At 48.3% G+C, this 27489-nt stretch overlaps 3 protein-coding genes across 11 annotated transcripts in view; 2 read left to right on the forward strand and 1 right to left on the reverse strand.

Moving 5' to 3' along the window:
- ACSL5 (acyl-CoA synthetase long chain family member 5) overlaps positions 1-4568 on the forward strand; it is a 65775-nt gene extending 61207 nt beyond the window's left edge. The window contains exons 18-22 of the mRNA XM_075534590.1: positions 755-898; positions 1679-1780; positions 2557-2628; positions 3012-3158; positions 4253-4568. Of these exons, the coding sequence (XP_075390705.1) occupies positions 755-898; positions 1679-1780; positions 2557-2628; positions 3012-3152 (459 nt within the window). The 3' untranslated portion in view covers positions 3153-3158; positions 4253-4568. The remainder of the gene's footprint in view (positions 1-754; positions 899-1678; positions 1781-2556; positions 2629-3011; positions 3159-4252) is intronic.
- Positions 701-26541, reverse strand: ZDHHC6 (zDHHC palmitoyltransferase 6). Of its 5 annotated transcripts, XR_012780428.1 has the most exons (12): positions 26345-26541; positions 24913-25393; positions 22007-22098; positions 16694-16853; positions 15238-15399; positions 12266-12319; positions 9622-9789; positions 8185-8226; positions 7434-7579; positions 7296-7342; positions 5990-6327; positions 701-2651 (listed from the first exon to the last, which is right to left on the reverse strand). XR_012780428.1 is itself a non-coding variant. In XM_075534591.1 (11 exons), the coding sequence occupies exons 2-11, from the start codon at positions 25177-25179 to the stop codon at positions 6224-6226; spliced, it is 1242 nt and encodes a 413-aa protein (XP_075390706.1). In that variant the 5' UTR covers positions 25180-25393; positions 26345-26541; the 3' UTR covers positions 5667-6223. The 5 variants fall into 5 exon arrangements, 4 of the variants coding, with proteins under 4 accessions (XP_075390706.1, XP_075390707.1, XP_075390708.1 ...); XM_075534591.1 differs by lacking the exon at positions 701-2651 and having other exon boundaries at positions 5667-6327; XM_075534592.1 differs by lacking the exon at positions 701-2651 and having other exon boundaries at positions 5667-6327; positions 26283-26541.
- VTI1A (vesicle transport through interaction with t-SNAREs 1A) overlaps positions 26408-27489 on the forward strand; it is a 393311-nt gene continuing 392229 nt past the window's right edge. The window contains exon 1 of one of the 5 annotated variants that reach the window (XM_075534598.1): positions 26408-27024. In XM_075534598.1, the coding sequence (XP_075390713.1) occupies positions 26931-27024 (94 nt within the window). In that variant the 5' untranslated portion in view covers positions 26408-26930. The remainder of the gene's footprint in view (positions 27025-27489) is intronic. The other 4 variants (XM_075534597.1, XM_075534595.1, XM_075534600.1 and 1 more) reach the window with 4 other exon arrangements.

Consider the following 27489-nt stretch of genomic DNA (forward strand, 5'->3'; position numbering starts at 1 on the left):
ATGTCATGAGGTGTGTCACCGTTTCATCATTGTGTTTTAGGGATGCATTGTACTCCATTGTGTGTACATTCCAGAATTCCTATACCCACTCTTCAACTCATGGGCATTTGGGCTGTTTTCAGCTTCTTGAGAGCTTTGGTCTTGAGTCAGCCTTGTTGATGGCTCTCATTATCCTGCTTAGCTGGTGACCATGTGGATTGCATTTGCCACCTATCCTAATTCTACTCTCCAAATCCCTAGCAGCCTCCTAGGGGCTTCTCAGGCTAATTCGCTTAAAGAAATGAAGCTGCAAGAGACCTCTGCTGACTGGTCAAGGAGCCCGCGCCACACTGGCTTCTGTCCTAACAAGCACAGCTTGCCTGATGGGCTAAAACAGCCAACCTCTTTTTACCTACCCCCTGATCTAAACAAGAGGAATACATGGACCAAGGGAGCGGAGGAAAGCAGGTCTAACTAATTCCAAGGTCTCCACAAAAGATAGCCAGTCTTTCTTTCCCGAGAGACCTGCAAATGGAGTCACTGTAAAGGAAGTTTCTGGGGATTGAGAGCTGTCGAATTTCTAGCTTGGATGAGGCAACCATGTGGGTCCCCAGTGGGTCCCCAAATTTGAGAAAGTCTCAGAGAAGTCAACTCTCTAGAGAAATCAAATCCAAAGAACGAAGACTTGACTTCACCCCCTCCAACACTGACACACCCCACCACCCGCCGCCCCCAGGTCTTAAAAACACTTGACGCTTCTGTTTGTATCACGCAGAATGGGACTCTGAAGATCATCGATCGGAAAAAGAACATTTTTAAGCTGGCCCAAGGAGAATACATCGCTCCCGAGAAGATAGAAAATATCTACATCAGGAGCAGAGCAGTGGCACAGATTTTTGTCCATGGGGACAGCTTACGGGTACGATGGACTTTTAACTGTTGCCACAGCAGCTTGTTGATAGTGGGTTTAGGAGGAGCAGAGCTGAACTTGCCAAAATGCAAGAGGCGAAGTGGCGTTCCAAACCTGTTGTTGGGCACTATAAATGCAGACTCCCAAATCACCCCCTCCAAGCGATCACAGCCTGCAAAGAAGTGGGCAGAATAATAACCCAAGGTGGTCATTCATTCTACAGAACCCTATTGAGCTTCCTCGCTAACAGAGTGGTTTCTGGTCCCCTCCATGGCAACCCTGTTATCCAGGCCTGAGCCACCATCACCCTGGACGGTGTGCTTCAGCCCACTTCTGGCCATGTGGCAATCCAGTTCATTGAAGGTTCCCCTCCTCATCAGTGGACCTCCACTCGTACCTATCATGATGTTTATATTATAAACTCTGCAGATCATATTACATGGGAAACATTATATGGCATTTTGTAGAATGAACTTAAATTTCACTTTTTTTGGGGGGTGGGGGGAGGCAGGTGTGGAATAGGCAGGCCAGAGCTGCTATATGCTTGGTGTTGAGCATCAGCTCTTTGGGAACACAGTCTGATAAAGCATGTTTGTCATGGGGTGATCAGTGTGGAGATGGAGAACGTTCCCAAGGGTTTTTAAGTAGGAGGCATGGGACTAGGACACTAGTACCAGATTTGAAGCCCTGGGGCCCTCTTTCACAGAGGGCTCCTCCTGCTGTCTCCACCCCGTAAGCCATCCCTAAGTTAGCTCTCATGTGTCCTTGGACCTTCTGCTTCCTTTCCAGTCATCCTTAGTAGGCATCGTGGTTCCAGACGCAGATGCACTTCCTTCATTTACAGCCAAATTGGGAATTCAGGGCTCCTTCGAAGAACTGTGCAAAAACCAAGTAAGTCTTGCAAAGGAGAGCTTGATGTACTCTCCCACCTGGCCCATTGTAGGGGAGGGGAGGGTGCATCCAGGGGGGCACTCCTGGGCCCCCAAGGCTCTTTCTGCTGGACTAGGTCCTTCCTTCGTCCGGGTCAGGTGGCTGCAACTCGTATGGATTCACTGGTTCCAATACGCGGTCAAATAGGATATAGGTGAAAAAACAAAACCAACTTAATTTGAGTTATGTGTAAAACTGGGTCAGCTGGAGAAACCAGACCAGGGACACTCATATATGTAAGAAAGTACTTCGTGTCAAGACGTAATTTCATATCGAGAAGGCATCCGGTCCAGTCCACCTCCAGTCCATAGGTTCGATGCTAGCAGGAAGCGGGCTAACCACAGGCCGGTGGATACGGAGTTTTAGGGCTCCAAGGTCAGTGGAAACACAGACAGGATTGACAGCTCTCAGGGTGGGGCGGCCCACCTGGCACCGCAGCTGGAGGCAATCACAAAGTCCCAGCAAGCAGTAAGAGGAAGGGGCAGAGAAAGGAGTCCACAGGGTCTCCTGTAAAAAGGCCACACCTGACCTGGCAGGTTGGCCTCTACCCCTGCACAGGTATAAGTGGACATCAAATCTAAAATACATAATGCTTTCTAGAAAGAGTTCCCCTACAACATGTTGAGTTGGCTTTTCGCCGGCTTTTAATGTGACACTTTTCTGGGCATTTTGGGTTGAGTTGGGTTGGGTCCCATTGGCTGTTCATTCAGGCACTCTCCCCTTCGTTTATCCCTCAGGCAGTGCAGGAAGCCATTCTGGAAGACTTGCAGAAACTTGGCAAAGAGAGCGGCCTCAAATCCTTTGAACAAGTATGTACTGACGTTGTCTTGGTCTGTCAAGGCAAATGAAAAGTTTTGTTTAACATCATCCTTTGTCAGGGCGTCTAAGTCTGTGCGTCTCAAGAAATTTTAGGTTTTGAACCATTGAGCGATGGGACAATGGCCGTGACATTCCTCCATTTCATTGTTCTTTATATTTCTCTGTGCTCTTCATGATCTGTTGGACCCGTCACTTTTCACCCTACCCGCCCCCTCTCTTTGGGCCTTCTGTCCCTGTGCCCATCGCTATCCTGATTGTTCAGCTCCATGTGTATAGTGTTAAATACTCTTCACTCAGGGTTCTTCATAAGCATGCTGCAGGGAAATCCAAATCAACACTAATCATGTATGTGTATGTTCATCTTCTCTTCCAGGTCAAAACGATCTATCTTCATCCAGAGCCATTCTCCATTGAAAATGGACTCTTGACACCAACACTGAAAGCCAAGCGCTCAGACCTTTCCAAATACTTCTTGCTGCAGATCGATAACCTGTATCAGTCAATCAAGGAATAGATCAAGGTAGTGTTTGGAAGGGGCTTGGGGGGTCGTTCACGTGCTTGCTTGCTTGCTTGCTGCCTGGTGGGAGACATGGATCAAAACATTCCAGGTGTTGGTCCTTTCTCCTGTCTGATTTAATATATTCTAAAATCATAGCTGATGTTTCCACTTTTTAATGTTGAGAGTCCTATGATATGGAAACTAAGCCTGAGTGACATATATAAATCCTGTCCCTCCTCCTTTGCATTTGGCTAGTATTGGGTTACTTCTATCAACATAGGAGCCCTGGTGGCACCGTGGGCTAAGCATTGGGGTGATAACCATGAAGTTGGCAGTTCAAAGCCCTTATCTGCTCTGTGAGAGAAAATAAAATCTGCTTTCAAAAAGATGTAGTCTCCGAAACTGTAAGGAGTTCTACTCTGTCACATAGGATCACACTGAGTTGGAATGGATTCAATGGCAGTAGCTTTTGTTTGAATCAACATACCCCTTTTAATTCACTGCCATTGAGTTGAATCCAACTCTGGTGGTTTAGTTACATGCTGAGCTGTTAACTGTAAGGTCAGCAGTTCGAAACCACCAGTCACTCCATGGGAGAAAGATGAGACTTTCTGCTCTCATAAAGATTTAGTCTCAGAAACACACACACAGGGAGTTCTATCCTGTCTTAGGGTGGTGCTATGAGATGCCACACACACACCCCACCCGTGGGCATCCCTTTTTATATTCCATGGCCTATCTTCACCATCTCCAATTCAGTTTCTAAGTGACCATGAATTCAAGGGCCAGTGACCCTTTGCAATCACTCCCTTGTATTTTATAGTCAAACTTGCTGAAGGCCCCAACATATAGGCCTCCCAATGTTCAAATTATGAGACCTTTAAAAGCTGTTCATCATTCAGGGGTTTTCTTGCTCCTCGACAAAACCACAAACATCGCGAATCTTAACGCTTGTCTAGGAAAATGTTTTCTGTGGATGTCTGTGTGAAGTCTGCAGAGGGAACATCTGTGGCACGCTGAGCATCGCTTATCTTCCTGAGCTTTAGGCCTTCACCTTGCTGTCAGCAAAGAATGCTCACACTTCAAAAACAGAGTTCTTTCCATGTTACCTACAGCGTTAGCTGGCGACTCCCTCGGTTCCTTACGGTTTGCTGCGGAGCTGGATGCGATGGGGACAGAGTTGAAATGCAAGCCAAAGGGCACTGTGTTCAGTCAATGAAGCAAGCAAGGAATCCAAACTTGTGGAACCGGGAACGGACACCTCTGGGCAAGCAGGGTGCGGGCACAACTGGCACCATCTTCTGCGAAGGAAACAGCTGGCCCGGTGTTGTTTATCCTCTGAACTTCAGTCCTTGCTGTACCCTACCCCCAATTCACATGGGCTGCTTCCACTTGTCTTTAACCTAAGAGATGTCTCTAAAATAAACTAAGGCAAAGACTTACACTGTCGTGATTACTTCTGTGAGGAGGAGGAGGACGGACACAGGGCTATTGAACAATCGAGTAAACTAGGGGATCTCAACGTGGTTGTGCACTGGAGTTAGCTGGAAGTTTACAAAAAACAATGAGCTGCCAGGACCCCACCCGCAGAGGTTCTGAATGATTGGTCTGGGGACCAGCCTGCACCTGGGGCTCATTCCCCAGAGAGTCTGATGTGTAAGCCAGCGTGATGACACAAGTAAACACTTTGGGACTGAACGCCGGCTATCTTCTTTGCTCTTTTCCTCTTACTCATTCCAACTTGCTTTCCCACCTCTTCCACCATGCTGCACATATTGTAGCGGTGTTTCATTGTTCTTGTCCCCTCTGCCTACACGCACGTGACCTGCTCCCCTATTTGCTTCAGTATCACCTACATAAGACCCCCCCCCCTCTTTACATTCCTGCACCTGAACCTATTCACTGGTCCTCCCACACCCTTCTTCCACCCCACGACTGGAGCAGAGTTCTGCTTCCTTCACTGTTCAATTTCTCAGTGCCCTTTCCTTGTTCATAACTACTGCACATCTAGCCCCGAGATGCCAGGGCCCCTGCCTTAGGCAGAAGGGATACTGGAACAGGTTACCGAATCCAGAGGAGTGGATGCACTCTGCTGTGGTCAGGCAATCTTTCTTAAGTATCCAAGTGCACCAGTTTGGATCTTATCATTTGCTTTGGTTTTGGATATAGTCAACTTGACACGAGCAAACTGAGCCACCAGATGAAAGGTCTTAAGCAGCTGCGACCTCAGTACACCACTGATCCCCCTTGCTGTCATTTCCCACTCACAGAAAGCCCATGTGACACAGCAGAGCTGCACCAGAGGGTGTCCCAGGCTGACATCTTCCCCCGAGCAGGCAGCCTCCCTCCCTCTCTGAGCGGCTGCAGGTCCAACCGATGATCCAGGGGTTTGCGTACTGAGATTAACACGTGCACCTTAAAGTTCAGGGCTCCAGGGCCACTGTCCAGCCAGGGGCTGTGGAACAGCAGCTTCTCTAGAAAGAACCAAGACAAAGCCTGTTTCACCAGCAAAAAAGAAAGCTAAGACAGCTTTATGAGAAAAAAAAAACACCAACAAAAAAACGATGATTTATACAGAATGGCCACTGATCTTTTAATTGACCAGACAAAGTAGGCATTATTAAAAGACACTAATAAAACTGGAGCTGACAGTGAGTCTGACAACTTAGGTTCTCTAGCATCTAGAATACCACTTAGGAGACACCACGGAGGGAGACACCACGGAGGGAAAGCATCGCATGCAGACTCTCCTGGACGCGGGCACGGTCTGCAGCGGAGGTCCAGAGTGTGCAGTGCATCCAAGAAACACGCCCTCCCCCCGCCCCACGGGAGAGAAAATGCCGTCAGCTTACTTGGGCCAAGTGTTCTCCCCTTGATGGGGCGGGAGGGGCAGCAGGAATTCAAAGGCAGGTGCGGAATGGCTTCTCCATTTCCACATGGCAATCGGAACATTGGAGTCGTGGCACTGGGGCCCCTTGGAGGAGAAGGGCACTGTCAGCAGAGCCGGCTCGTTGCATACTGCGGTCGGGCTATGTACCATTTTCAAGTAACAGAGGCCCCGGAGGCGGCCTGCACTTGAGCAGGGGCTATCTGGTTTTCTTCTCGCCCTCTGGAGGCCCATCGGCCTCAGTGTCGCAGGGACACTTCTCCACACACTTCCTGGGGAACCATCCCCTGAGTCTCGACGCACCTGGGGAGGAAACGGGACACCGGTAGCACAGGCAGATGCTCCACACATGACTAGGATTCCACTTTTTTTCCCTCTTTCACTTTTCTTTCTCTGCTGAGCACCGGCGGGGGGGGGGAGGTGCAGGGGAAAAGAAATATGGCTTCTGAGTGCGCATAGCAGGTTAAGAGAGGGCTCATGGGGAACAGATGGGAAAGGGGCTACTGTGATCGAGGCCAGTCTCTAAGTTTCCACTCAGGGATTTCGCCGGAGTACGCACTCATGTGCAACCTAGAGAAAGGGGGTGGGGTGGGGGTGTTGGTGGTCCACCGAGCTTCCGCTAGTCCTCTTGCTCTGGTCAAAGTCCCTTTGAGGCTTTTTCTACCACGACACTTTTAGAAGCAGGCCCCCTCACTCCCATTTGAGGTCAGCTCAAGATGAACCTAGGGTGGTTTGTAAAGAGTGCCCCAGGTTAATCTGTACTTTCAGAAAGGAAGAATTCTACAAATTAAAAAAGAAAAAAATTCAAAGGCCAAGTTTCAAGCCATTAGACTTCATACTAACCCACGAAGAACATTCCAATGAGGGGAGTGATGGGGTAGCGGTGAGTACACAGGCTTGGGGGTCAAGCTGCTTGGCTGATGTCCTGGCTCTACCTGTTTGGAGGGGCTGGCTTTGGGCCTCTGCGTCGGATGCCTCACCCGTCAGCCCAGTGGAAAGAACAGTGGCCACCTCAGAGGGCTGTTGGGGGCTTCCATGCCACAGGACTGCACTTACACACAAATGAAGTCTGGGCTCAGACGCCAGCGACTGTCACCAGGGCCTGACACATACATCGATGGAGAAAGACAAGGAGTGCTTTCTGGTCTCTAAGTCACTTGTCCTCCTGGGAAGGCCCCTACTGTGCTCACCACGTGGCTCCCCACCCGTTAGTGAGGTGGAATTCAGAACCCTTGTTAGCAATCTTGCCCTGTCAACATCTAATTCCATACCTTCTACGAAGGAATCCTCAGGGACTTTGTCTCCGTACAACCAGTACCTGAAACATTGAAAAGATCGGCAGTGAACTTCTTCAGGCAACAAGTCAATCTTGTCATTGAAGAATGCCTGCCCATCACGGGGCCACTTACCTTAAGCCTCTGGTGGCTATGAGGAACTCTCCCTTCTGCAGGCGGAGCCGAGGCTCTTCCGTGCAGGGACTTGTAAAGAAGGTCTTGATCCCTTTGTTCAAAGGACAGCAGGCCCCACTGTAGTCTTCTATGACTTTGTAGCGCACCTGCCGCCAGGGGCCAGAAGAACAATGGGAGCGTTCAAGCACAAAGAGCTGCGTTCCAAATTGCTGGGCACAGTTGGAAAGGGAGGCCTAAAGCATCCAGTGCTGAGTCATCTTCCTTTCCAATCCCCCCAACCCCCAGGTCCCTCCCAAGAGGCCGGGACACTTCCTGTTCTCCAGGCCTTTCACCCTTCATTCCAAGCACATGGCTAAGAATGAGGTTACAGAGGTGGCCGGGCTGCGCATCTGCGTGGGGACCACCAGACAACGTGGCCCGTGCTGCCATTCTATTCCATTTGTAAAGAATTCATATTTCACGAGCCACACATGTGGCTACGGGGCCACTGGTCTGGACAGTGATTTCCGTTTTGGCAACAGTACTGCTGATTGCATTCTTACTGAGGAAATTCCTGCAGAACCTCCGGTCCAAGCTATTGAAACAAAGGCCAAAGGGAAGCCCATTGCAGCCCATTTCCATAAACACCTATGACGGCCTTCGTTAATAAGAGTCACCCAATCGTGTCTATCTAAAGGCAATAAAAATCCTACACTGGGGTTGAGCGTCTAAGAAGAAGATAAATTGGTATTGTTGTAAGAGAGTTACTTACACTTCTGACTCGCTTATCGGCTTTTTGTTTCAACTGTTCTATCTGTTGGAAGATAGAGAAAATTAAGTGAAGCATTTCAGGGTTGGGGGAAAAAATATCTTCTCCTCACCTACTATTAAAGGACCAGACAAACTTTCAACTTCCCAGTTTTCAAACCACCAGTAACTTGCAGGACACATGCCTCTTAGCACAGCAAGGGCTCAGGCCTCAGAAGCAGAGGCCGAGGGGCACTCTCTCAGCAGCCACTCTCCAGTGTCCCCTGGGTCTTTTCAGAGTACAGCCCCTGTGGGTTGGGGCCAGGGAGATAGGCTCGGCCCTTGTGGGGAAGACGCTGGGATTCGGAGCGATTCCTTAGGCAGGGCAGACCAACCACAAGCACGGAAAACATGAGTCTGAACGAAGGCTACACGTCACTCCTGTCAGTGGGTCAGCGATGCAGTGATTCACAGCAGCATGGAATGAGACACAGGAGGGGAAGGAAGGAAAGCTCAGGGCCCCTGGAGAATCTTGTCAGGAAAGACATGCTACAAGAATGACAGGCAAGTGATGCAATCAGAGGTCAGGTGACGAGGTAGAGGAAACAGCCAAGTGGCAGGGACACACGAGGGGTTCACACCCTGAGCGGGGCCAGACTCAGCTGGTTGGAAAGGGCAATGCCTTTTGGAAAGCAAAACGGAACAGAGTGGGAGGCCATTGTGTTAAAAAACAGAGTCAAGGAATCAAGAGTTTCGCTCAGAGAGGGGAGCTGAGTAAAGGGAGAGATGTGCCCAGAGGAACCCTTAGGTCAGGGGTCTGCACACTGCGGCTCGTGGGCCCTGTGTGGCTCTTTAACGACGTTAAACTAACGCGTTTAAAGGATGTTATTTGGATGACGGCGATTTCAGTTGTTTGTAAATATTATTTCTGGTTCTCGAGTAATTTGTTTTAAAGTTGTTATGAGGGACAGGACTGGCGCTTCCACCCTGACAGGGTGCCGGCCCCTGGTGTAGGTCATTCAATTGGGGTTGTTTGCCGTCAGTGCTGGTTCTGACCCACAGCCCAGCTATGAGATGAGCCTCAGAGCAGAACACGGCCTGGTCCTGTGCCACCCTCACGCCTGTGGCTCATTAGAGTTAGGCTTCCCTCTTGAACATCTCTTCATCACTCACCTTAGTACAAAACGTCACCTGCACATGCTAGGAAGCATAGGGCAGCAGGGGAGGCAAAACGGAAGGTCTAGTGCAGTGGTTCTTGACCTGTAGGTCGGGACCCCTTTAGGGATCGAACGACCCTTTCACAGGGGTCACCCGATTCATCACAGTAGCGAAGTGACAGTGATGAAGTAGCAATGAAAATAATGTTATGGTTGGGGGTCACCACAACATGAGGAACTGTATGAAAGGGCAGCGGCATGTGGAAGGTTGAGGACACTGGTCTAGTGAAAAACCCGATACTCACTGTCAAGCTGTACTGGTGACAACCTTCTCGCAGTGGCCACTCCAGCCCATCGCCTTCAGGGGCCCCTGACCACGTGAAGACCTGTTTAAAGTTCCTCCACCTACTTCCCAAATCATAAGGAAACACAAAGACTTCATTGAGCTGGTAATACTGAATTCGGTCTTTGGCCTGTAGGGAACAGAGAAGGAGAGGGCCGGTGCTTTAATGTCTCAGTCTCGGATGGCTTCCATCACGTCGGTGATAAGCTTTCTTCCTCAGATTTGTATCGGTACAGAAATACGCCCTCCTGGCCACCACGTCACCCGTACTGTGACATGGGAAGAATGCCCACTGTGGACGAGGCTGCCCAGAAATATCGGGCAGGGCCCAATTAGGAATCTACAGCCAAACACTCTTATTCACACGACAGCCTTTGCTTCACAGATACAAAGCCTTCATGCGCCTGGTTGCTAGGCAGCGTAAAAGGACTCTAGGCTCAAAGAAGGGATGATGAGAACAGGCTGATTTAAGGGTTTGCTGCTTCTTGGGGTACTGCATATGCAGGGACCTGGCTTGGCAGTGCCTGGTGACTTGTGGGAACAGCGGAGGGTGGGGGGGGGGCAAGCACAGCAGCAGGAGAGGCTTTGTTTGATGGGAAGGTTTTTATAAAAGTCTAGCAGGCATGTTCAGATCTGCTTTTAATTAAATTAAAATAATCATCACACTTGTATATGTGCTCATTTATATATACATACTATGCATATACATAAATAAATGTTCAGGTGGCATAAAAATTATATTCTAGGCATCAAAATTCTTCCTTAGTTTCACTGAAAGAAATAAACTGGTTTCAAATTGCTTAAGTTCCACTGACACCTAGTGGTACAAAGATATGTTATTTATTCCTCCAAAATATCTACAAACCTATGAGAATTTGTCTAAATCTTCAGGGGGCTAATAATTTCAATACATGCAATCGCATTTTTAAATTTAAGCTTAGGACCAGAATGCCAATTTAAACAAAATATCAATCAGCATTTCATAAAGTCTTGTTCATAGGGGGTGATGGTGTTAATTTAATGCCAATATTTTAGGCTACTGAAACATTTTGTTATCAGGGAACAATATTTCTGGAAAAAGTTTCCTGCAATTATTTATCAAGTAATATTAACTATTCATAGAGAGAACTGTCAAGTGGCTAACATGTATATGTCTTTTAAAATACGTAACTCCATCCACAGCCATCAGAAGGCCAGGTGGTGTGGCTGGGTAAGCGCTGATTGCTAATGATAAGGCTGGTGTTTCAAACCCACCAGCCATTCTGAGGAAGAGAGGCAGTCTGCTCCTGGACAGACTGACAGCCTCTAAAGCACTGGGTAAGACTGCTGTGCGTGGGAAACAACTTATCCACGCCCACATAGGAAAGGTTGCTCTTTTCCCTGCTCATGAAACAAAAAGCTCTGGAGACTTCCAAATGGAGTAAGGGTCTCAGGGAACAGAGAGCTAGACGATTTACATGAAAACCAGGTAAGGGTGAGAGCAGTTTACAAAAGTGACCCTAACAAGGTCTTAGCCCGAGATGAGCACTGTAAGGTTGGGGGATTCTACCAATCCTGTATGATATGAGATATGTGATATGTGATATGAGACCTATGCGGTCTGTGGTTGCTATGGGAGAAAGGGGACCGAAACACTGACTGTATCTAGGGAAGGTCAGGAGGGATCCTGGAGAGGAAATGGCACGTACATGAAGACTTGCGGGATAAGAAGGCAGGCAGAATGAGGATGAGCCCCCGAGGCAGGGCACCCAAGTGCAGCATCTAGAAGCATACAAAGCACGGACTCTGGGCAATTTGCTATGACTTGGTGCAGCAGCTGGATCCTACGGCAGCTTGCGTTTTCATGAAAGTGTAGGGGTGGAATCCAATCTGTCAATCAGGCCTGATGATGCCTCCTTGGGGGTGTGGCCTTCGTATACACTGGGAACTGCTTCTTGGCCTCTCTGACTGCCTCCATGGTCCCTGTGGGCCTCCTGAGAGCTGCCGGTGCCCTGCCACGCCCCACCGGCCTGGGGTGCATGGGACTCTGCACCCACACCAGCTTGTGATCTTCCTGCTTCCCAGTGCTGACCCTTCTGCGTCAGCGGCATGAACTGCGTGAGTCTGAAGAGGACCTAGGAACTAGCATCGCACCTAGGGACTTGAGGTGGACCGGGCTGGGATGCCTTCATGGCATATCTTTACTTTTTGATAAAAAGCTCTTTCTTATACATATGAGTGTCACATGATTTGTTTCTTTAGACAATTGGGCCTAACACACATGGAATAATGTGGAGGCTATGAGGCCTGCTGACAGGCTAAATCCTATAGGCGGTACCTGGCATCTCAAATACTAAGAAAGACTTGATAGATGTTTGGTGGCATGGAAGTTCCTTTCAAACGTGCCACCTTCTCCTCCAGGCTTTGGGAAGGGGTGGGGCAGGGCTTAGGCCCCTCCAGCCCCTCAGGCTAAGTGAGAAGCATCTTCCAGCAGCAGGGAGATTACAGCCCAAATGAGGCGAAATGCAGCAAGCCGTCAACTCGAGGAGTCCCTTGATGCTAGCTAATTCGGTCTATTGATTATGTGGTACTTGATTAATAATGAGGAACAAATTCTAAAAATTTACCTTCTCTTCAATCCATGATTCAATAGAAGTTTTGTTTCTGAGAATTATTTTCATCTGGAAACAAAATGAAAGCAACATTGAATTATGTGGGTTCCTTCCAGTTAAGGTAATCATCTTCATACCAGCCCTGGGCGATAGCTTCTGTGGCTCCCTTCCACAATGAAGAGCCACCTGAGGCGGCTACGTACCACAGCTTGTCTGGAGTGATGTTAGGATCCCAAGACAGCCCCCGCCCCCTGCACATCCCTTCCCTACCACTTTATTCTTTACCACCACACTCTGGAGTCCCTCCAGAACAGGAATTACACCATCCATCACCCATGCCGAATATATTATTTTAATCAGAATCCATGCTGCTGGACCAGGTTGTGAGAGCAGTAATAAAACAAGGATATAATCTAATTACTACACCTGTGTGTCTTGCTGTTAAAATCTCTTCTATTTTTAATTTACTCTTGGTTTATGAGAAGTAGCAGTGATATATGAAGGAATTTCCTGTTTGCCTTAAAAAGTTAAACACATTTGCTTTTGATTACTTGACTGCACAAGTAATTCCTTGTATGCAAGCTCTTATCCCACAGGATTGTAGCTTATTTCTAATATGATATTTTCCCCTAATATAATTCTTAATTACAAGCACAAGGTGAGAGCCGGGAGGGGAAAGACTTGAGAGACATTGTCCCTGGGCCAAGAGAAACTATCCAGCCAAATACAAATATGTTGAGCCTAAAACCAAAGAGTTCACAAAGGGTTGGGTGAAGCTTCAGGGCCCTAAAGCCCAGCATTCCTAGTTAGGAGTTCCACCTTCTCATTGCAGGCATTCCAAAGACCTTCCTGAATGACACGTTACTAGAGTAGGAGAAACAGCCTAAACATGTTTTAGCAAGACATCCCTTCACAGTTCTGTCCTCCCCCTTGGGTTCTCATAGCACTTTATAAGCATCTCCAGAATACAGGAGCAGCCTGATGGTCCAAAGGGGGGCAGTTTGAACCCACCAGCATCTCCTTCAGAGAAAGCTGTGGCAATCTGCTTCCATAAAGATGTTACCAAAACCAAACCCACCAACACTGAGTCAGTTCTAACTCACTGAGCTCCTAAAGAGGGTTCTGAGGCCATAACACTTTACAGAGGCAGACAGCCTCATCTTTCCCCCAGAGTCAGTGCCACTCCATTAAGATTAGTGCTGCCCTTGCTTGATCACAAGGTGTCGAAGGGATCAGTTATCAGGCATCCAAGAACAAAAAATCATATCATTGTGTGCTCACCTCCCCAATATGATCGCTGAAGACATATGGGTGCATACGCAAATGTGGTGAAGAAAGCTGATGGTGCCCGGCTATCAAAAGATATAGTGTCTGGGGTCTTAAAGGCTTGAAGGTAAATAAGCAGCCATCTAGCTCAGAAGCAACAAAGCCCACATGGAAGAAGCACGCCAGCCTGTGTGATCACAAGGTGTCGAAGGGATCAGGTATCAGGCATCATCAGAATAAAAAATCATATCCTTGTGAAGGATGGGGAGTGTGGAGTGGAGACCCAGAGCCCATCTGTAGGCAATTGGACATCCCCTTATGGAAGGGTCACGGTGAGGACACGAGCCAGTCAGGGTGCAGTGTAGCATTGATGAAACATACAACTTTCCTCTAGTTCCTGAATACTTCCTTCCCCCCTCACCCCCCCCCCCATCATGATCCCAATTCTACTTTACAAATCTGGCTAGACCAGGAGATGTACTGGTGCAGGATCAGTGGTGAGGGTGGCGATGCCAGGAGTGTGGAGGGAGGGTGGGGTCAAGAGGGGAACTGATTACAAGGATCTATATATAACCCCTTCCCTGGGGAACCAACAACAGAAAAGTGGGTGAAGGGAGATATTGGGCAGTATAAGATATAACAAGATAATAATAATTTATAAATTATCAAAGGTTCATGGGGGAGGGGAGAAGGAGGGGGGAAAATGAGGAGCTGATGCCAGGGGCTTAAGTGGAGAGCAAATATTTTGAGAATGACGTGGGCAATGAATATACAAATGTGCGTTACACAATTGATATATGTATGGATTGTGATAAGAGTTGTATGTACCTCTAATAAAATGATTAAAAAAAGAGTTACAATCTTCCACACCCCTCCCCCCCAAAAAAAGATTAGTGTTACCTTGGAAACCCCATGGGGTAGTTGACCCCTGTCCTATTAGGTGACCATCAGAGAATTTGGCTTCAAGACAGTGGATTAAGCTATCTGGTTTTTGTTAACTCCAGGTACTAATCACTGTGAGTTCTCTGAGGACAAGGACCACTTCATTCCTGTCATTGTAGCCTCAGGAAAGCACAGAGTGATTCTAGCACCCATGGGGGTGTTTAGGGAGAGGAAGGGAGCACAAATTGGGGCTGGCACTTAGGGACTCAAATACTAATTCGGATTTGGCCGACTGTTCCCTTTTCAGACCCCAAAAATGGCTGGGTGTCCTCTGGCACGGAAACACTTTTGTGCTCTAGGATCAAGTGTGGGCATCTGCTTCCGCAGCCCTCCTGGCTCAGTCCAGCTCGGTTTGCAGGGGCTGGGATCACCCACTGGGAGAAGCACCGTGTCAAATGACTACCTGGTGAAGGTGTCACCTTAGGTGGGCCACCTAATCTTTCTGAGAATGAATTACTCGAATGCGGGACAGGGAAACCAACAATCACTGGGCTCTGCCAGGCCCTGCGGGGAGAAGCTGTCAAGGCCTGGGGAGTGCTCCCAATGACACAAGCACCACAGAACTCCAGGCGTCAGCCAGGAATCGAGGGTCCCATTCTCTAGACATTCCAGACAAAGGACTTCAATCCTCAGAAGAGTGCAGAGAGGAGTCAGTTGTGTCGCGGGAACAAGCAAACGGGGTTTCCTTTCACACTCAAGCCTCAAGTGGAGTCTCGTCCCCCCGCCCCCCACGAAGCTCTTACGGGCAGCTCTTAGTGAGAGGACATGGAAACACTCACCTGGATACAGAAGAGCATCCCCACGGCGATAGTTGTCCCGATGGCTAAGCCCAAGGCAAACAAGGTGGCAGCGAACGCAGCCAATCCAAAAGGAATGATGGGGAGGGGGTCCCTGCGGGCTGCGCTCATGTCGATCTTCACCGTGTTCCACCCGAAGGAGAGCTACACAACGACAACACAGCTGCTTGTGGTGAACGGGCGGGCTCTTCTCTGGAGCATTACAACAGCCCGCGCCCCAAAGGGCACACCCACTTGGCCTGGCCCAAGCCAGTCCAGGCAATCCACATATCGGTCACAGTGATTCTCAAATGCTCCTCGGACACCCAACCTTTCCCACAGCAACAAGTCGCCTTCAGGCATCTCTTCCCTCCGCCCCACAGCCAGAGGGGAAGAAGTGGCAAAGGAAGGCCAGCTGTGGACTGAGATGTGCTGTCCGGTCAGGACAAGGTTGGAAAATCCTGAGTTGGAGTGGCCTTTAAGACATGATGACTTCAACCCCCAAGCCCTGGTTCTCCCAGTGTGCTTCGCCAAGAATGGCAACACCAAAATCAGGCTGAAGGCGTCAGATGTGACGGGTACCTGTGGGCTAGCTTGTCACAAGCCTGCTGTGCCCGTGTCCCGTATTTGTCTACGAGGCTTCTTTACGGACATGAATTTGTGACCTGGGAACTTTAGCTCCCGACCACCTTAAGTCACCCTGATCTGTTGTGTATACTTGAGGGGAAGCCCCTGCTCCACAGTCACACCCCGACCGTGGCAGCCTGGGCACTGGAGTGGGAAAAGGCCGGCCGCAGGGCTCCGATGGAAAGAGAACGCATTGGTGGCACCCTCCCTGTCATCTTCAAATTCTCCCCTCTATTCTTATGATACGTGAATTTGACATCTAATACGCTTTATTATGTAGATAATAACCACCTACATCTCTATCTACACAGACACAGTACTAAAATAACCCATTAATTTAACTATGGCATACAAGGGGGAGATCCTGACTCCCCACAAGCCCTGTGTGTCAGAGGAAAACCGCACTGTGATGAAGAGGATGGCAAACTTTTGAGACTTAAGAGCCAATCCCATCCTTTACAACTTAAAAATTATTCGAGAGCCATCAATATATTTTTACAAATAAGGGAAACAAAATAAACTACAATAGTTTCATTGTCAACTTTACTTCAGAGCCACAAACAAGTACACACCCAAAGAGCTGCACGTGGCTGGAGAGCCCCGGTTCGCCCACCCCTGCTCCTGAGGGTCAGGGTCCAGAACAAAAGCCCCTTTCCTCCCCGTCGTGACTATGTCTTAATGTTTCTTATGAAGCAACCCAGACAGAGGTAAAGGAGATCCTTCCCCCGCTTTCTAAATCATCGAGAGCACATTTCTAAAGGGGCTTCATCAATGATCTTGGTAACTTCCCTCCATCTGGCCTGGGTAACTGATAAAGAGCCTCTTCACTCACCCGGTTGTAAAGCTGTGTGTACATGGTCATCAGGAAGATGAATGCGGCATGAAGGCAGCCCAGCGGGGCTAAGAGGAGAAAGAGTGTGAACGAGGCGTGGTTTTGGTAGCCGCAGCAGTTGTTGATCCAAGGACAGTGGTGGTCCATCTTCATCACACATCTGGCAGGAGCAATGGATATAAATCGTGATGCGGGAAAGCCTGACTGTGTGACTTAACCTTGGTCTTCTGTTGAAGGCCATTAAGACTCAGCCTGGAATTGGCTGAGAAGTCTCATGACCTATGTGTTAGTGTTGGTTGAGTTTTTCTGTGACTTTACGTTTCGAACAGACTGTCAAGGACAAGAAAGTATGCAAGGTCTGGGAAAAAACAGGTTGTTTAATTTTCTCACAGATGTCTGGCTTGGCAGAGGATAGAGTTGCTATGTGTATCAAATGTGCTTGCTTAACAATGAGATAATTAACCCCAGGTTGTTTCTGCATGGATATAAGGAGTGTGTAGAATAAACTCGGGGGCTTCAGTCCATCAGACTGTTGCCCTCCCAATACTTTCTGTCTTTTTCTCCCTTAATCCTCACTCCCCCTTTCAGGACTGTTTGACTTGTCAGCTGGCTCCGACAAGGTGGCACCCAAACAGGGACTCTGAACACAGGGGACAAAGTGAAGGACACCTTGGATTACAAAGGTATACACGAAGAGATAGGTGTGCAGTGAGTAGCTATTGGAAGAAAAATGGGACAAGGAAATAGCAAAAAGATTTTTGTAAATATGCTTCAAAATATGTTAAAAACTAGAGGAGCAAAAGTAAGCTACCAAAGATTAGAGAAGTTTTTAGATTTTGTGGTTAAGGTATGTCCTTGGTTTCCTGAGGACGGGACTGTATATATTGAAACTTGGCAAAAAGTAGGGCAACGGTTAAAAGACCACTATACTGTTAATGGATCTAGTAAGGTTCCCATAGACACGTTTACTCTGTGGAATTTAGTTAGGGATAGCCTGGACTCTAGGCATGAGGGACTCCAGGGTGAGAATAATTCATCTGCATGCTCAAACAAAAGTAAAAGTAAAGTTCCTTCCGCGCCTCTGCCTCCTCCCCCTCCACTGCTGAGGCCGCTGAAAAGTAACCTTGAGGGCTTTGAAAGGGAGGACGGGGAACCCCTTGATCCTGGAGATGCGAAGCAGTTAGAGGATATGGCGGCACATTATCATGATGAGGTCTTGGGAATGTTTGCCGTCTCCAAAGCGTTTCAACCCGAGAATCATAACCCGGTGCAAGAGACTCAGAAGTCCTGCCAGGATGAAACAAAGGTGGTAGGCAGCAAGGAAGCTTATGCATCCTTAGCAGCAAAAGTGAGGGAGATGCGTGTCAAGTTAATAGAAAAGCACTCTCCGACAAAGTCCCAGGAATGGGTGCCAAAACTTATGGGTGCCAAGGTATTTCAGAGGCCCCAGAGTGCAGTCAGCGAAAAGAATCCTTTTCTAGACGACTTGCCGGTTGTAGCACCGGCTGTGACTAGGGCCCCAGGAGAGGATCCATGCTCAGTGCTGCCGTACATGCTGCAGCAGAACAAGGAGGGGATGTAGGGGAGTTCAGTGTGCTGTTCCCTGTGATTGAGTGACAGGATGCTCAGGGTCATCTGGTTAGAGATCACACTCCAATTCCTTTTAAACAGCTAAAAGAACGCAAGGTTTCCTGTGCCCAATATGGCCCAACCACTCCTTTCATTCAACCTTTACTAGATACACTTTCCATTGGGTGCTTGCCCCCACAGAATGGAAACAATTGCCCTTTGAAAATGCAAATACTGCCTGCCAGGCAGCCCTGAGACTTTTTAGAAAAAAGGGCAACCTGTCCAATTATATCAGACTATGCTCGGACACTGGACCTTCCTTTATTCAGGGGCTTGCGAAAGCAGCTGCTTTGCAAGGAAAAACAGTAAAGGAGGGTTAATGATACTATGGAATTTATGGGAGCCCTGCAGCCTGGGCTCCCTTCCCCCTCTGCTATTCCAGCCAATACACATAAGATCATCTTAGACTTAAAAGATTGTTTTTACACCATCCCTTGGATCCAAATGATTGTAACAGATTTGCCTTTAGTGTTCCTTCCACCAACTTCAAAGAGCCTATGAAGAGATATCATTGGCTTGTTTTGCCTCACAGCATGGCCCCGGCCCGGTATTAATATGGGGAAAAGGGCATGCTTGTGTTTTTCCGCAGGATGCTGATGGAGCGCGGTGGCTGCCTGGATGGTTGGTGAAGTTTGCAGACCATGTGGATAAGTGATCCTGGGGGCGAAACCAGCGGCATACAGTGAGCAGTACTGGGCTTACGTTCCTGATCCACCACTCCTACACCTTGCTGTCTGGGAAGGTCCAGAAATCACGGTGTGGGTTAATGACTCACGTCTTTTAGGACAACCAGCCACAAGACATTTGCAGCCACAAACCATCTGGAATTATATCTATTCAAGACACGGAGTGGGACTTCCCCTATGTGTACATAAGAGTAAAAATATCCACCGTGAGGGATGCATATGGGTGTACCAAACAACAAGAAGCAGTGTACAAACCGTGTGCGTTACCCTCCTGTACAAAGGGAAGGAAACGTAATCTCACCCACTCCGTAGTCTTTTTCTCCTTGTGGACTAGAGACTCGAAAAAATAATAAAACCATACTGTGAAGATCGTGTCTCGCGGACAAGCCCATCCGGTATAACATCACAAAAGAGAGATATATCATCGATTGGTCTGGCAACTGGACAATACTCAAAAAAATACTGCCGAATGGGGAAAAGGGCTGTCTGCAGGTTTTCCACAAACTCAATGGTGGAAAACAGGGGCTGCTTTGGGGGACGTGAAGCTTATGGGCCCTTCCTCCAGGCCTCGGGGAAACGTTACTGCCTGCGTACCAGCGCCTTATGTACTGTTGGCAGGGAATATTACTATAGATCACGATGATTCTAAGTTTAACATGTTATGTAATCTGTCTAATTGTATTACCTGAACCCCTGAAGGTAATGCCATTGCCATTTTGTATCAACCTTCTTTTGTTATGTTGCCAGTGATTATTACGGGGCCTTGGTATTCAGAAAGAGGGTTCCAGGCATTAGAAGAGATTGAGAAAGCATTAACCAGACCAAAGCATTTTGTAGGTTTGCTCATAGCAAGTATTTTAGCAATATTAAGTTTAGTTGCTACTGCTACTACTGCAGCAATTGTACATTCACAAAACATACAAACTGCCCACTTTGTAAATGAATTATCCAAAAATGTGACTAATGTGTTGGGTACTCAAGAAGATATAGACAGGAAGTTAGAACAAAAAGTAAATGCTCTTTATGACATGGTCATGTATTTAGGAGACGAGGTGCCGGGGCTTAAGGCCAGGGCTAGTGTACATGCATGGATCTGTGTTACTCCTAAACAGCACAACAGCAGTCAGCATCGCTGGATTACAGTGAAGAGTCATCTTCAAGGTATTTGGCACAATGCTAATGAGTCTTTAGATTTATTACAACTCCATCAAGAAATATTAGCCATAAAAAATGCTAAGTCTCTTGATTTTAATGCCGTTAAGGTTGCTGAGAATTGGCTCCAGCATTTTCACGATGCTTTCTCTTCATTGGGAAATCTCGAAGGCCTACCTCACATGCTTATGTTCATGGTCACAGCAGAAGTGTGTGTATTGTTAAACTTATGCATACTCCCTATGATACTGCGCAAGGTTATGGTTAGATTATTGGCCTTAAAAACAAAGCTTCATAAAGTGCACCTGCGCACTTTGCCCCCTCCCCAAACAGGGGTGTAAGGTGGAGGCTGGATAGTCAAAAATGGATAAAATCAAGTCCAAGTCTCCCAACCTAAAACAGGTCATAATCGCCTGAAGAACTGTGACTAATAAGAGGTAAGGGCAATTTCAGAACTTGACAACCTAAAAACAGGCACAGTCATCTGCCGATGTTTTAAGTAAAAATGTCTTTAGCAAATAAAAAAGGGGGAGATGTTGAAGGCCATTAAGACTCAGCCTTGAAACACCTGAGAAGTCTCATGACCTATGTGTCAGTTGTTTGCTGATTTCTTCTGTGACTACATTTTGAACAGACTGTCAAGGACAAGAAAGGTCTGGGAAAAACAGGTTGTTTAATTTTCTCAAGGATGTCTGGCTTGGCAGAAGATAGAGTTGCTATGTGTATCAAATATGTTTGCTTAACAAGGAGATAATTAACCCCGGGTTGTTTCTGCATGGATATAAGGAGTGTGTAGAATAAACTTGGGTCGTCAGTCCATCAGACTGTTGCCCTCCCAATACTTTCTGTCTCTCTTTTTCCCTTAATCCTCATTCCCCCTTTCAGGACTGTTTGACTCGTCGGCTGGCTCCGACAGTCTTCAAAGAATCACGCTAAGGTAAATCAGACTGTCCACAAGTCTCAGGGGCAGGACAATCACTAAAATTATCAACAGTGGCTCCTTTACAGTCTGAGCAGTCCCAGAAAGGGCAGGCCTGGAAGCAGCTTCTGCTACGGGCATGTCTGTTTAGGGAGCATCCATAAAGACCCGAGCGTGGCGCCTGGTTTTGTGAGCTCTGTGACCCAGTGACTGAGTTGGAGCTCAATAGAATTGCAGCAACATCACTTACAGATCTTCACTCCAGGTGAGGGGTCCAAGCAGGAAGATGCTTCTAACTTCCTTCCTTTCTACCTGCTCTCTCAGTCACCTTCAGGCATGGCCTTGCTGGGCTTGGCAAATTAACTCCTGAAAGTCACATGTGGGGCCATGTTTCCTTTCCTTATTGTTGCTGGAAGATATTGTTTTGGCCTCACCCAAACTTTTTCTTTTCTTTTTAAAAAAAACAAAATTATTTGTCTATCTTTATTTGGGGGGGGACACCTCCAGTGGTTCCCCTATATCTAATGATTAACATCATAAATCACTTTATAATCAGTGCTACAGCTGTTCAGTGATAAAGGGTCTGTATTATTTCACACGAATTTCTAAATTGTGCATCCATTAGCTCCCATTAGGATTCTTCACATAAAGACGGGCACTCGTGGTAATAGGCGCTTGGCTTCTTCCAATAGTTTCAATAAGTATGCATGCTTGTCAGAGAAATCGCGGGGAAAACAGTTCTCTTTTATGTTTGAAACTGAGTGATTCTGTTGTTGGGATGGCAGCTAATAAACATAATTAATCCCTGTAGATGGGGGTGGAAAACTGACAATGTGACTTTTTTAGGGGGGAAGATGTAACTTTTTAATCCTACTCTTCAGAGCCAGAGGCAAAACATTCCTCTGAAAACCCCTGGCAGATGCGTACCTGTTACATTTTCGGCAGTGGTGCGACCTGGGCGCCTTGTATGCTCGGCAGACTTTACAATACTGGAGATAAATGGTATCCTGAGAATGTTCCTTGGCAGCAAAATACAAAGGAAAAGCACATCAGATATCTGGGCAGAAAGAGCCACGCGTCAGATCTTACAAATCAGCATTTTCCCAGCCTGCTGGGGCTCACTGCTTCTCCCAGCCCCAAAGCTGAGCAGGATAGGAAGGGTTCAGTCAAAGGTAGTGGACAACCTGGCAGGATTTCAAGTCTGGATCTGAGAAACAGCTGACATCCCCCCCACCCCCCAAATCTTCCCCCTCTTTAACTTGCCCATGATCACCCCTTTCTCCCAGGCCACTTGAATCCCTTCCTGTCAGGGGAAGCCAGCCCCTAACACATCATTATGGGTTCAGTAGGCACAATTGTACAGTGATAATAAGTAAAGATCATAGTAAAGTTATAAAGAACATGAGAGATAGAAGTATTGAAATAAATGGAGTCAGACACAATTCACAGTAGCATGCTCACATCAGGCCTGCTTGATGGTCCACGTGGAGGGAGAGAGTTTAATGCTAGCCCAGGCTTTTTATCTTTTCTGGGGACATGCAAGCCCCCTAATTACAGGTGTGGACATACATCACAGGAAGGGGCTGTGCTATAGGTAATACAGTAATGAGGGGTGATCTAGGGACATTCACGCAATAGGAAGAGGAGGGTTTGGGGATATACATGTGACAAGATGGGCGGATCCTAGATTTAGGATGGCAGCTTAACTTTGACCTGTTCTCTGGATCTCCACAGGATCCATTATCAGTAGGGTGCAAACCCTACCTACAGGAACCAAATAGATGACTGCAGGCATCCAGGGCCCACTGCAGTCTGGCAACTGATCATCCTCAGGGAGGATGCCTTTGAGCATCTGACCTCCCCCCACCACCTCCCGAACTAGTTTCACGTGGTTTGGTTTGTAACCCAAACCATTTATCGCCCAAAGAATATGCCTGTAACATGCTCGGATGATGTCAGTGCTCTGCTCAAAAGCCTCCAGTACCTCTTTGGTGTCACAATTTCTCGTGCACTTGAAGTCTTCGTGCCAGCTGCATTACTGCTGCCCCGCCAGCGCAGCTCCCTGAGCTCTCTCTTCCCTACCTCCCATGGAGATTGCTATGCCTCCCTTAGGTGCCCAGCGAAAGCGATCACCTCCTTCTCACGTCAAGAGCATCAATCACATTCTACCTTACAGGCTAGCCATTTGCATAAGCACCTTGGTTGCTTTCCTAGATTATTATTAGCTGTCAGTATGAATGATGTCTTACTCATCTGCACAGAGTATTTTCCAGTGTTTCTTTCTTTTTAAAAATGTTTAATAAATAATTTTATTGGGGGCTCTTACAACTCTTATAACAATCCATACATCAATTGCATCAAGCACATTATTATTTCCCGAACACTTTCTTTCTGCATTGTCATGTTTCTCAGACTTCAATGTACCGGAGATTTAGAGAAGTCCTGGTGGCGTAGTGGTTACGAGTTCGACTAACTGCAAGGTCAGAAGTTGGAAACCACCAGCGGCTCCTTGTGAGAATGTTGGGAGTTTTCTCCTCCCGTGAAGAGTTACAGCCATGGAAACCCACAGGACACTTCGACCCTGACCTATAGGATTGCTGAGTCAGCATCGACTCGATGGCAGGACATTTGGTAGTTTTTAAAAAAAACGTCAGTTGGGGAGTTCGATAGAATCTAGACCCTGGTTCACAAGCGTTCACATGGTAGCAATGACATAATTCACCTAGAACCAGCTCAATAATTCAGTCCGATCAAAACCTGGGAAATCTTCATCACACTCTCAATTTCCAGGAACAGTTTTCAAGAAGCCAAAAACCTTTTGATGGTCTATTTCTCAAGTTTCTGATTTCACTGCAATGATTTAAAACTTGTATAATGATTTAGGCCAGCGTTTCTAACGTGTGGTTTTCCATTCTGAGGAATGGTAACATTTTACAAGAAGAAAATTCTTCTAGAGTTACAAGGCTGTGGCGTTACAAGATGGGAGTAAACCGGTCAGCACTTGTCTAGCTCATATGACCAGGGACTGCACTCCTTTGATTAAAAAAAAAAAATTCAACCATATTGTGTGGGGAAATGAGTACTTAGATGAATATTTTTGAAGGGTTATAAAATAAATTATCTGAGCTTAAATGGTCAGTGATCAAAGCACACCTACTCCTCACTTGTCGTCCTGTTGCACTCCAAAGACCAGGCAGCTGTGTGAACACTAGCATGATCTACAGAGGATGACCACATCCTCCTGTACTTTAGTTACTAGGTCAAGGAATGGAGCATGACCGCTAAGATCTATCATTACAGAACTGCAGAATCGCATCATTATGTCAATGGCAAACCTCATCCGTACCTAACAGCTAAACCATTGAAAGTCACAGCCCAGCCAGGATGACACTCAGCCTTCAATACCACAGCCAGCGTTACGCTCACCCTATACTTTGGCGTTCCTCAGTATTATTAAATTTTTTAAAACTATGGTTGTAAATGCAAAAAATTGGCTGACATAGTAGCTAAGTAAGGAAAAAGAGCAAACCCACAGCCATCAAGTCGCTTCTGACTCATAGCGACCCTATAGGGCAGGGTAGAACTGCCCCTGTGGGTTTCCCAGACTGTAACCCTTTACGGGAGTAGGAAGCCTCTTCTTTCTCCCTTGGAGCAGCTGGTAGTTTTGAACTGCTGACCTTGCAGTTAGCAGCCCAAATGGGTAACTGCTCCGCCACCAGTGTAGTATTCTTCTTAGTCCAGGTTGTTTGATATTATCGGGTATTCCATAAACCAACAAATAAACACATGATCATCACTAGAGTTCATCATCTTAAAAAGAATTTTTGTCTTACCGGTGTCCATCCCCAAGGGACAAAGCCAGGTCCCACGAACATAGCGTTGAAGTAATTATAAAGAATCATGATTGTCCAATTTATCAGCATGATGAAATTCACGCTTCCTCCAGTCGTATGTAAGGGCCAGTACCACAAGACCGAGTCAATCATGGCCATTGTGGAACATATGGCGATCACACCAAGGGCGATGATGGGCCCCCAGTGACACAGTCTCCTTAATTCTTGGAGATTTTCAAACTTGATAACTGAGCAGAATGTACCCATTGTGGGGCGGAAGGATTCCTTCCTCTTCTCAAAGAATGAGGGATTTCCTCGTTCTGGGCGTACATTTCCGTGGGCCACAAGTACACGGGTCTTTCTTCACTGTCATGCCTTCCAGGTACAGGATGTGCAGGTCCGTTTAGCCATTTTCACCGTGAAGCGCTCGGAGCTCGTTATCTTAACTAGGAGGAACCAGGGGCTGGCTTGGGAACTCAACCTGAAGAAGACAAAATGGTAAAGTTCAGCAGAAAGTCTTTAGGCCATGTTCGTGCCAGTGATTATCTGTATGTACAAAAGCCTACTCCCAAGCACACCGTTTTGGTATGAAGTCAAAAGAGAGCTATTTGCTAGTTAACCAAATCTGAAGTGTACATTGATGTAGGTAATTTACATGAGCTTAATATGGTTGGCTTCCCAACTTTATTCCCATGTGCAGAGAACGGCTCCGGATGAGACTGGGTTTTCAAGCTGGGAAGGAAAAGTGGTCAGGAGGATGGAATCTAGCTCCCTTCTTTACAGAGCAGGCGCGAAGTGATCACATGGAGGTAGCAAGTAAGGAAGCAGCAGAACCCAGTACTCTAAACCGCCGCTTACAGGGGTTGGGGTTAAGTCCACGCATAAACCAGACATCAATCAGTCTGTGACCCATGCCATTTGCTTGTTATTAGCAGGATGACGAGTCCTTGGCGCCTAAGGGAAAGGGGATGGGGGCGCAGGAGGTGTGTGAAAGCGAGTCAGACTCGAGCGAGTCTGATTCTAAAAGTGAATGAGCGAAGAGCTGCCAGAAGGGCGGGAGCGGGCAGGCGAGAAGGGAGCGAGGAGCGCAGAGATTTGCGAAAGGGTTATTTCTGACTGGGCAGGCGGGACTCGAAGAAAGATCGTGGGCACAGACGGGGCGGTGGAGAGTCCCATCCAACAGATGTCTCTTTCGGAAGCCTCCGTTTCCCGCCCGTGTCCTGGAGCGGAGCGTTTAGGACGAAGGCTCTCTCAGGAAAGGAACTTCCGTCCCGGCGAGGTGGACCTCAACTTTCCGGAGACTTGTGACCTCGGTTGCATGGGGCGACGACCGCCCAGCTCGCGGTTACATGCCCTGCCTAGACTCCCACCTCCGTTCCGTCCCCGGTGCCCGCTTCGCAGCCATCGCATTTCCGGGGTGTCCTGGGCTCACCCGGAACAGTTTTCTCCGCTCCGAGTGACTCCGTCCGAGGTCCCTCAATCCCGGGCACGCAGAAAAGCAAGTCGCCGTCGCCAGCGGCTGAGACCGGGGATCCGCTATATCCGGCTCGTCCTTGGGCCAGCGCCCTCGAAGGGACTCCCTGGCTGAGTCCCGGCGCGCAACCTTGCAGCCACTTCCGGGAGGTTCGCGCTTTCACACTTCCGTCGGGAAACAAGCTCCTGTGACCTGTGGCTTGGGGCGCCGGACCCGCATCCCAGAACGAGGTGAAATGCTTTCCTGATGGCCCCCAAACACGTATCTTTTCAGAGGCGTTAAGGAAAAAAGACTAAGCGGAGCGTTCTTTCCTTCGTGAATCTCTACATGCGGACGCCAGAGCGGAAACGAAAACGCGTCCCTAGCGGCGTTTCCGGAGGACCGATTTCCCGGAGAACAACCAGGAAGCGGCCCGCCGGGGAGCTGTCTCCGGGCTTCAGCTACTTTTGAGGGCATCCCCGGGGTCTCGCGCCTCCCTTCCTCACCCAGCCAGGCGCCTGCCCCCGTCTGGGCCTCGGTGCGGGCCCGGCACTCCAGAGTCATCATGTCGTCTGATTTCGAAGGCTACGAGCAGGACTTCGCGGTGCTTACTGCGGAGATCACCGGCAAGATCGCCAGGGTCCCCCGGCTCCCTCCTGGTGAGAACCCTGCCCCGGCCGGGCGGACGGGGCTCGAGAGCGGGGCGGCTGGGGCCCGTGGAACGCGCTCTGGGGAAGGGTGTCTCCGGGGGTCAGGCGCGAGGCGCGAGCGAGGAGCTGCTGGCGGGGCTCCGGGGAGGGCTGGGGCTCGACCTGTTGAGGGCTGCGGGAGAGTCCGGGGTGGGTCGCGGCGGGCAGTGCCCCGAGCACTCAGCATCTCCGCTACCTGTTCGCAAACCTCGACCAGCGGCCTTGCCATTTGCATAATCCTGGGACCGTTTTGGGGTGGGGCGTCGATGTTTCCTTGGTGGCGGTGAGCGTCCAGAAAATGAATGAAAGTAGCTAGATCAGTGGTCTGCAGTCTGCCTAGCAGTTGTTGGTATTCCAGGCAACTGCTGGAGAGCGTCGGCTGCCTGCGGCCCAAGGCTGCCACCTAGGCTTGTGATTTAAGGTGAGTTTCTCCCT

Source organism: Tenrec ecaudatus, chromosome 16 (genome assembly GCF_050624435.1).
Source record: "Tenrec ecaudatus isolate mTenEca1 chromosome 16, mTenEca1.hap1, whole genome shotgun sequence".
NCBI classification, from domain to species: domain Eukaryota; kingdom Metazoa; phylum Chordata; class Mammalia; order Afrosoricida; family Tenrecidae; genus Tenrec; species Tenrec ecaudatus.

Excerpts from the sequence above, each read along its gene's own strand:
- ZDHHC6 (XM_075534591.1), bottom strand. The coding sequence starts at position 25,179 with ATGGGTACATTCTGCTCAGTTATCAAGTTTGAAAATCTCCAAGAATTA. Across the intron at positions 8,227-9,621 it reads GTCACCAGTACAGCTTGACA|ATAGAACAGTTGAAACAAAA; the intron begins GTGAGTATCGGG and ends ATCTTCCAACAG. Across the intron at positions 7,580-8,184 it reads CCGATAAGCGAGTCAGAAGT|GTGCGCTACAAAGTCATAGA; the intron begins GTAAGTAACTCT and ends CCCTGGCGGCAG.